The sequence below is a fragment of the Cajanus cajan genome, chromosome 8 (genome assembly GCF_000230855.2).
Source record: "Cajanus cajan strain Asha chromosome 8, NIPB_CcT2T_4, whole genome shotgun sequence".
NCBI classification, from domain to species: Eukaryota; Viridiplantae; Streptophyta; class Magnoliopsida; order Fabales; family Fabaceae; genus Cajanus; species Cajanus cajan.
This window is the reverse complement of record NC_138524.1, coordinates 50,586,984-50,596,930: the sequence shown is the minus strand read 5'-3', so window position 1 is coordinate 50,596,930 and position 9,947 is coordinate 50,586,984. Positions and strand designations below refer to the sequence as shown.

At 37.4% G+C, this 9,947-nt stretch overlaps 1 protein-coding gene across 1 annotated transcript; it reads right to left on the bottom strand.

The window, feature by feature from the left end:
* Nucleotides 1-639: 639 nt before the first annotated feature.
* On the bottom strand, nt 640-9,396 carry LOC145950505 (uncharacterized). The gene is made up of 2 exons (XM_083061595.1): nt 9,109-9,396; nt 640-939 (listed from the first exon to the last, which is right to left on the bottom strand). Exons 1-2 carry the CDS (start codon nt 9,394-9,396, stop codon nt 640-642), a joined length of 588 nt encoding a protein of 195 aa, XP_082917721.1.
* Nucleotides 9,397-9,947: the final 551 nt, after the last annotated feature.

Here is a 9,947-nt window from a genome sequence, read left to right as displayed (position 1 = left end):
CCTCCTCTCCTCTCTACCCTAAAGAGAGTTTGAGTTTCCTTTGAGTGGCCTCCACCAACCCTTGGTGGAGAGAGCTAGCCAAGAGCACCATAAACACCTTCCACCTTCTCTTCTCCATTTTTGCCCACCTTGACCCCCACCTCTTCAATATTGTTTTTCCACCACCCTTGAGGAACATCCAGCGATCATCCTTCTTCCTAGTCTGTGGAGAAAGAGGGAGCTCTTCCTTGGAAGCCAAAGAAAACACCATGGAAGGAAGGAGCCCATCAGAAGGCTAGAAGATTCTGTTCATGAAATCCATACTGCTGGGGCATTGGTCATCCCGAACGGCATCACAACATACTCATAGTGATCATACCTAGTCCTAAAAGCAGTCTTAGGTATGTCACCCTCCCTTACCCTGATCTGGTGATATCTTGACCTTAAGTCAATCTTGGAAAAAATTGATGCTCCCTTCAATTGATCCATTAAATCATCTGTCTGGGGAAGTGGATATCTGTTCTTAATGGTCAATTTGTTCAACTGTCGATAATCAACACACAATCGACTACCTCCATCTTTCTTCTTCACCAATAACACGAGAGCACCCCACGGAGATACACTCGGCCTCACTAATTGCTTCTCTAACAACTCTTCCAACTATCTCTTCAATTCAATCAACTCTGTTGTGGCCATCCTATAGGGAGCAACTGACACTAGTCCTGCTCTAGGAACCAAATCAATACTAAACTCAATCTCCCTAATAGGAGGTAACCCAAGTACCTCATCCAGAAACACCTCTGCAAATTCCTTTACAACTTCTATTTCAGCAATAATCTTCTCGATCTCCACACTCATCACAGTAAGCAGAATACAACACTCTACTCCATCCCTCAAAAAAACTTCATCTTGGCTGGCTGAAATCAACAACTCATCTTCTATATGAGGAAAAACCAACTCCTTATTGGCACAAAGATAGACTATGGCCAAGGCCAAGGAATCCAAGAGGTGATATCTTAAAAGAACCAAGAGGAATGGGATGATCTTAAAGACCTTTTCATATGTTTGTACATATAGTAGTTTCTTTGTATAGGCTTATTTTTGCCTTTGTATTTGTGAGGCACTTTAATTGCTTTTATTAGTCATTGTATATTGATTTTAGGGTAGGTTACTTGTAGAGTTTAACTCCATTTAACCTCATTTGTTGATACATTCATTTTATATTTTTTCAGTAGGGAAAAAGGGGTGGCATTTAGCAATGCTTGAGGGTGTGACTAGTAATTGGGCAAAAACTGGGCCTAGGCAAAATTTTGCATACTAGACTCATTTTGCTCCTAATTTTTCATAGATTTGATTTAGCTAGGTCTCATCATCATATGATGAACCTAACTAAACCAAATCAAATATTTTGAAATAAATCAAGTGAGCATTTTGGAGTCTTGGCCGCCTAGCTTTTCTACTTGTTCTTGGCCGAATTAAGTCTTCTCCTTCAAAGTTTTGAAGCTTGCCTTCCAAGCTTCTAAACCTTGGTAGGTTAGGCTGACCTTACCATGGTTCTTAAGTGAACCATGGTCAAGGTTAGCTTCTCCTACAAGTTTTAGAAACCATGGATGGTTAGGCTAAACCTTACCATGGTTCCTAGTGAACCATGGTTAAGGTTAACTTACACTACAAGCTACCTCTCCTTATATATTTGTAATTTCTACTCTTGTATTCACTTTTGAACATTTTGTGAAATTAAATTTCAGATTTCTCTCACTTAAGAGTCCCTAAAAACTGTAGGGAATTTTCTCTCTAAGGTTTTTATCAAAGTTCTTCCAACTTTGCCTTGGTTCCTCAAGCTTCCTTCACAAGCTAAGGAGTAACCGAACCTTCTTCAAGAGCTTCTCCTCCATTGAAGCTTCTTCAAAGGAGTTCTCCAAGTTCTAAACGTGTCAACCTCAAGGATCATCTTCGGTCCTTGCATGGAAACTTGGAAGAACATCAATCTTCTCCAAGTGCTTCCATCATTTTTGGTATCTAGATCCTAGTGCTCTTGAGGTTATGTATTTCTAATTTTTTCTTCATTGAATCCTGTTGTTCCTTCCTTATATTTGTCTAAATTTGTGTTGCTGTATGGATCTAGTTTTATTTCATATTTTGATGGATCCTATATGTCTCATGAGAAGTAATTGATTCATATTTTGCTTGTTTCCAATTCTTGTGAATCAATTCGGTTTGTGCTTTTAGGACTCTTGTTCTTGTGCGTTTTTTGATGTTTGTTTGAGTCTTTCCATTCCTTAACATGTGTCCGTGATTGGACAACATTCATATTGCATTAGTTTTATTTTCGAATCACTTGTTTTGTCTTAGAAGTCATGTGTAGTCCTTTGTATGTTGAATATTCCTAGACTAGCTTGTTTGACATAATTTTGTGTTGTTCTTCACTCATTGTTTGGTGCGTCTTTTTTGTTATTAAATCTGAACCTACTCACATGTGCTTTTTTTTACATATTTGAGTTTATGATTTGCTATTAGTTCTAGCAAATTTCTTAGAGTTAGGTTTCCTTTATGTCTTGTTAAAAGTTTTGTCAAAAAAAATTGTTAAACACTAATTCCTATTAGGTTTCTTTGAGTCTTGTTTTGTGGCTGAAACTTTTAAAATTTTTTAAAGCATTGAAACAGAGACAAAAAAGAGGTGTATGTGTTATTAATGCATGAGAAAAACAAAAGAAAATAGTGCCTAAATTTGTGACCTAAAAATACTACAAAATTGTGAAGTACTAGTTAAATGATGCATGTGAACACCTCTTGTTTTGTGTGAAAATTTTTGCAGCAATTTTATCCTATTAAATCCGAGACTTACACATGTTTAAAAGGCATTAAACTCCTGTGCCAACAAAGAAAAAGAAAGAACAAAAGAATTTACAAAAGAAAACAAAAACAAAGAACACAAGAAAAGCCAAGGAGTGAAAATTTGGTGCAAAATAGCTCTCGGTTTTTGGTGTGTGCTTGCTTTTAAATTTTCAGTCCAGCCACATATTTTGCGTTTTATTTTTGTTTCTAATCTTAGTTTTGATTTTGTAATCCATTCTAGTGCCTTTGATAGGTTATCCTTTGTGTGCTAGCTTTTCAAATTGTGCCTTAATTTTTTGCTTGTCAATTTTTGGAACTCCTTTTAGTTTGTCTCACTTCATTCCACCAATTGGTGTAGCCATTCTAAATTGTGCCTTTTCAGTTTTAGCACTAATATTACAGCAATTGAAGGTGTGTTGAGTGCTTCTTAAAAGGTGTAGAAGGTCAAGTCAAAGGAAGTCAACTTTCAAGGCTTTGGTGGTTGCTTAGGGAGTTTGTTCTCTCTTGGTGGAAGGTCTCTTGGAAACACCTAGAAGTATCCAATATCAAGGCTACTTATAAAAAGTGGAGTTAAACACTTGAGAGGACAGCAACCTTGGTGGCTGGAATTGGAAGAGAAGGAGCAACAAAATTTTAGAAAATTTTGTGAACTTTAGAGACCAATCTTAGTGTCGGAAATTTTTGTCTCTAAACCTATTTTCCTTACAAAATTCGTCTCTAAATTTGTCTCTAATTAGTGGCTAATTTTGTTTGAAATTAAGTGCAGCCACTAATTTCATTTGAATATGAATTTACATTTCATTTGGTGTGAATTTACATTTCATTGGAGTGTGAATTTGCATTTCATTTGGTGTAAATTTGCATTTCATTTTCTTGTAAATTTTTAGTTCTCATTTTTTGTACAAGGCCTTTAATAAGGAGTGTCTTGGAGTGCCTTTGGTGTATCTCCATCTCTCCTTAAGTGTTCAAGTATTAAATTCGTGTAGTACTTGTGAGAGGGTCCTTGGAAGTCTTTGGTGCTTTCCAAGCTCTCACCTAGGTTTAATTGCTTTCAACGCCTAGTTTATGTTTTCTTGTCTTTAATTTTTCATGCAATTTATGTTTTAAGCAATTTAAGTTTTCATGCAATTTATGTTTTCAAGCAATTTATGTTTTCTTTCCATTTATGTTTTCAAGCAATTTATGATTTCAAGTCTTGATAATTGTACACATTAGGCACTTGATTGTTATTTTCCTTTTTGAAAAGAACTTTGTGAAAACATTTTGTGCAAGGCAAAGTACAAAGGGGTTTACAGATTTCTACTTGAAGAGGATTGGTTATTAAATGGCTCGATAGTAGCTCACCTCCCTCCAAAGTTCAATTTGTACTCTTAGATCTCCAAGTGCCAAGTCTAGCACTTCCAAAAATATTATTTTCTTTAAAAACTAATTTTGTGTGAAAATACTTCTTGTTTAAAAATGTCTCAAGACTCTAATCCTAGTGAAAGTGATAGCTCTCCAAAAAGTCTTTCTTACATTACTAAAGAGCTAAAATCACTCAAGCTATGGAGGAAGCAAGAGGCCATGCAAAAAGAGAAAGAGAAAATTGAAAGAGAAGGCCAACTTGCTTATCTAGAGGAGGAATTGAGAATTCTTAAACTAGAAGAAGAAAAATTGAAAGAAGACATGAGAAAACATAAAAGAAGAAGTAGGAGTTCACACTATCAATATTCTTCTCCCAATGAGAGTCTAAACATGGGAGAGCACTATCAACCTACACCTAGGAGAGTTAGTAAACCTAGGGAAGTCAAGGTTGACCTCCTGCCATTTTATGGAAAGGATTATGTTGAATCATACCTTGATTGGGAGATGAAAGTTGAGCAACTCTTTGCTTTCCACAAGGTAAGTGAAGAAAGGAAAGTCCCTCTAGCTACCCTTAGCTTCCAAGGGCATGCCATGTATTGGTGGACAGCTCTAGAAAGAGAGAAACGCCTCCATAATGATCCTCCAATTCAATATTGGAATGATCTTAAAAGTGCTATGAGGAGGAGGCACATTCCCACCTACTATGGAAGGGAGCTTATGAATAAGCTCCAAAGGCTCCAACAAAGGGATATGTCTATAGAATAGTACAGGAAAAAAATGGAGCTTTACATGATGAGGGCATGTTAGAGAAGAGGAAGCCACCACTGTAGCTAGATTCCTAAGTGGTCTTAACTTAGAGATTAGGGACCAAGTGGAGCTACTACCCTACAGGGACCTAAATGACTTGGTCCAACTTTGTGTAAGGGTAGAACGACAAATATTGAGAAAATCTTCTAAAAGAGAAAGCTCCCACTCTAGATCTCTTAAGAAAGACTACATGGAGGAGGAAAAATCTTTTGAAAAGAAAATTATTTCAGAACCCTCCAAGGAATTGGCTAAAAAGAAAGAGAAAAATAAAGATAAGGATAAAGATCTCATCACTCCACACACTAGCACAAAGACTAGTGATATTAAATGTTTCAAGGGTCTAGGGAGAGGCTACATTGCTTCTTAATGCCCTACAAAGAAAGTCATGATCTTAAGGGGGCATGAAACTTATAGTAGTCAAGAAGAGACTACTACCTCCCTTCTAGTGAGAGTGAGGTTAAAACAAAGCTTTAAAGGTCCAATGTGGAGCTAGTTTATCCTTATGAAGGAGAGTGATGGAAATCTAATCCCCAAGGATCCCTTTGGAAGAGGTAAGACCAAGAAGGGTGAAGGGTGATCCAAGGATGCTCACACTTGAAGACCATTGGGCCTTTGACTAGGTCCATGGTTAGGAAGCTAGAGGAGGCTTCTAAAGAGGAGGTGCTTCTTAGACCTTTGCTCATCATGAGCATTGATTATGAATCCTCTTGTTAGTCTTTTTAGTTTCCATTGTACATACTTGTATAGTTGTATTCTTGTACCTTGTATATAGTAGATACTTGTATAGGTGCATTTTTGCCTTTGTATTTGTAAGGCACTTTGTTTTCTTTTCTAGTAGCTTTTGTACATGGATTCTAAGGTAGGTTACTTGGACACTTTGACTCCATTTAACCTAACCTAGAAATACATTCCTTTTTTAGTTTTTCTAGTAGGAGTGGCAATAGCAAAATAGAGAGTGTCCTTAGTAAGCTAGAGTGTGCTCCTAGCAATTTAGCCAAGGTGGTCCTAGGCTAAAATTTTCATATTGGGCTCATTTTACTCCTAATTTTTCATAGATTTGATTTAGCTAGGTTCCATTCACATTGGATGAACCTACCTAAACCAAATTGGCCATTTTAAAAACGGATGGAGTAAAATAAAACCCAATGGGCCACCCACCTTAGAAGTGTGTTCACACTTCATTTGGACGAAATTCTTGGAGGCTCTCAAGCTTGGAAGCTTGAAGCACAAGCTTCTCCTTGGTTAGCTTACCAAGCAAGCCAAGTGAGAAGCTTGCTCTCCAAGCCTCTTAACTTGGACGGTTGTAGCTAGACTCAACCATGGTTCCTAGTGAACCATGGTTAAGACTAGCTTGCTCTCTAAGCTTCCTACTCCTATATACTTGTAAACCTTACCTTGTAAGACACTTTTGATGAATTAGAGATTTTATTTTCTGAGTTGAGTTCAGATTTCTCTCTTCCAAAAGTCCCTAAACCTCTTTGAGTGCATCCAATTCTCTTATCCCTTCCATAGAAGAGTGTGGTGAGAATTGAAGGGGCTTATCTCTTCTTCAAGGAGTGGCGCCTCTTGGGAGAGTTTCTCCACCAAACTGTGGTGGCTTTAAGGCTTCCTCCTCCATAGGAAGCCTTAACCAAGCATAGGAAGGATCAAGGAGTTCAAGGTCTAGGGAGGAGATTGAAGGAGACTCACATCAATCCGGGTTTCTCTACAAATCTTCCATCAGAGAGCTCCTAATGCTTAGCAGAATCCTTCATAATCAACCTAGTGATACCCTATCACAAAGAGAGAACATCTTTCATACAAGATGTAATGTTTTAAAAAATGTTTGTTCTCTCATTGTTGATATTGGTTCATGGTGCAATTGTTGTAGCACTAGGTTAGTTAAAAATTTGAGTTTAATTACTATGCCACATCCTCAACCTTATCATTTGCAATGGCTTAATAAGGATGGCGACATAGTAGTTGACCAACAAGTGAAGGTTAAGTTTTCCATTGGGAAGTATGAGGACCAAGCTTTATGTGATATAGTACCAATGGAAGCTTGTCATATTTTGTTAGGAAGACCATGGCAATTTGAAAAGAAAACTATACATAATGGTCTTACTAATGAAATCACCTTCACTTATAAGGAAAAGAAATTTGTACTTTATCCTCTCTCACCTCAACAAGTGGCTGAGGATCAAGCACAAATGAAAAACAAAAGAAAAAGAGAAAAAGTAGGGAAGAGTAAAGAGGAAGAAATATCTTCTAAGGGAGTTATGTCTCAAGAGAATTGCTTTATCACTAGAGAATCTATGAAAACTATTCTCTTTATTCATAAAGACCTTAACTCTTACCCTCACACTACCACTAGTCTTGAAGAAGAGGCTCACAAATCCATTATTTTTAAAGAAAAAGAATCTCATCTTCAAGATTTGGTGAAGGAAAAGTGGACTTCACTTAGTTCCACTTCTCATGCTACTTCCTTGGTGGTGCCCAAGGTAGATAGTTTTTCTTTGTGTAGGAACTTTCCTACCTTAGTTGTTTCAATAATGCATTCAATTTATGGAATATATTATTTGTTGGATATAAAATATGAACCTTCAAGGTTCCTTGTGACAAATTCTTTTCATAACTATCCAACAAATAATATAATCCAAAATTGTTTAGGAAATTTCTTAGTAGTATTTTCCTTATTTTCTAGGAAATGCCTAGGTTATCACATAGGGTACTTTAGGCAAGATGTTTTAGTTTTTAGCATTAAGTCTTTAGTGTGCTATAGTTTTAGTTTTAGCACATTTTTAGGATTTAGTAATATACCTAGTCTATGTTTAGGAGAGGATCCTATTCATTATATTAGAAGGTCTAGTATCATTGATTTCTTTAGGTTCCATGAAAGGATTCCTTCTAGGATATACCTTTCACATTTATTTGTTGAGAATATCACCTCTAATAAATTTTATTATATATTTGTAGCTGTGGCCAATAATCATGAAGACCCTCGAGATTTGAGGTCAAATCCTTTTGAAGAGGGAGGGGATGATAGACTATGGCCAACGCCAAGGAATCCAAGAGGTGATATCTTAAAAGAACCAAGAGGAATGGGATGATCTTAAAGACCTTTTCATATGTTTGTACATATAGTAGTTTCTTTGTATAGGCTTATTTTTGCCTTTGTATTTGTGAGGCACTTTACTTGCTTTTATTAGTCATTGTATATTTGATTTTAGGGTAGGTTACTTGGAGAGTCTAACTCCATTTAACCTCCTTTGTTGATACATTCATTTTATATTTTTTCAGTAGGGAAAAAGGGTTGGCATTAGCAATGCTTGAGGGTGTAACTAGTAATTGAGCCAGAACTAGGCCTAGGAAAAATTTTTCATATTAGGCTCATTTTGCTCCTAATTTTTCATAGATTTGATTTAGCTAGGTCTCATCATCATATGATGAACCTAACTAAACCAAATCAAATATTTTGAAATAAATCAAGTGAGCATTTTGGAGTCTTGGCCGCTTAGCTTTTCTACTTGTTCTTGGTCGAATTAAGTCTTCTCCTTCAAAGTTTTGAAGCTTGCCTTCCAAGCTTCTAAACCTTGGTAGGTTAGGCTGACCTTACCATGGTTCTTAAGTGAACCATGGTCAAGGTTAGCTTCTCCTACAAGTTTTAGAAACCATGGGTGGTTAGGCTAAACCTTACCATGGTTCCTAGTGAACCATGGTTAAGGTTAACTTACACTACAAGCTACCTCTCCCTATATATTTGTAATTTTTACTCTTGTATTCACTTTTGAACATTTTGAGAAATAAAACTTCAGATTTCTCTCACTCAAGAGTCCCTAAAAATCGTAGAGAATTTTCTCTCTAAGGTTTCTATCAAAGTTCTTCTAGCTTTGCCTTGGTACCTCAAGCTTCCTTCACAAGCTAAAGAGTAACCGAACCTTCTTCAAGAGCTTCTCCTCCATTGAAGCTTCTTCAAAGGAGTTCTCCAAGTTCTAAACGTGTTAACCTCAAGGAGCATCTTCGGTCCTTGCATGGAAACTTGGAAGAACATCAATCTTCTCCAAGTGTTTCCATCACACAATCTATAAGAATGTGATTGGCAGACAACCAATCCATCCCTAAGATTATGTCAATATCCACTAAAGCCAAACAAATCAAGTTCACCTTATACTTCCTATCACACATCTCCAAAGGACAACCAACACACATCTCAGAAGCAACAACAGAAGCAAAAGCGAGCTTAGACACAAGCAGTCTCAACCCCAAATCGCATACAGGAAAACCCAACTTTTCAGCACATGCATAGGAAATAAAAGAGTGGGGGGCTCCTGAATCAAACAAAATCATCACATCCTTACAAAACACCCTCCCAACTACAGTAGGTCTATCACTTCTCGGAGTACTCCTAGTCTGTATGGCACCTGTAGGACAACTAGTCCACACATGACCCATCTAGCAACACTTGAAGCACTTGCTCTCAGTATGAGGGCAATCATGAATGAAGTGGGGTCCATCATATTTGTAACATTTGAGAGAAGCAACCCTACTCTGACCCCCACCTCTAGTTGTGTTAGTAGGTTTCCTTGTGACATGACCCCCTTGTTGTGATTGGAGGCCTATCATAAGGCTTCCTCTGATCTCCACTCTTGTTGGACCCAGCTGGTCCCTCAGCAGTCTTCATCACACGGTTGCCATCTTCCAACCGCTCAACAACTTTTGCCTTCTCAACTAAGGCTGGAAACTAAGTGATGGCCGTAGGCACCACCACCCTCTTCAACTCATGCTTTAAACCTTTAGCAAACTTTGTGCACTTCCAGGCCTTATAGATAGTCTGTGAATAAAAACGAGCCAAATGCTTGAACCTCATCACATAATCGGAAATTGTCAAGCTCCCTTGATGCAGTCTTATGAACTCTGTCTCTTTGGCATGTCTCACACTCTTCGGGAAAAACTTCTCGAGAAAAACCCTCTTGAAGCATTCCTAATCAACCACTACTCCTCTA

What these genes read in the sequence shown, in the direction of transcription:
- LOC145950505 (XM_083061595.1), bottom strand. Translation starts at nt 9,396, where the DNA reads ATGGGTCATGTGTGGACTAGTTGTCCTACAGGTGCCATACAGACTAGG. An exon ending in TGTGTGATAGGAAGTATAAG is followed by an intron (nt 940 to 9,108) that starts GTGAACTTGATT and finishes TGTGCCAATAAG; the next exon opens with GAGTTGGTTTTTCCTCATAT.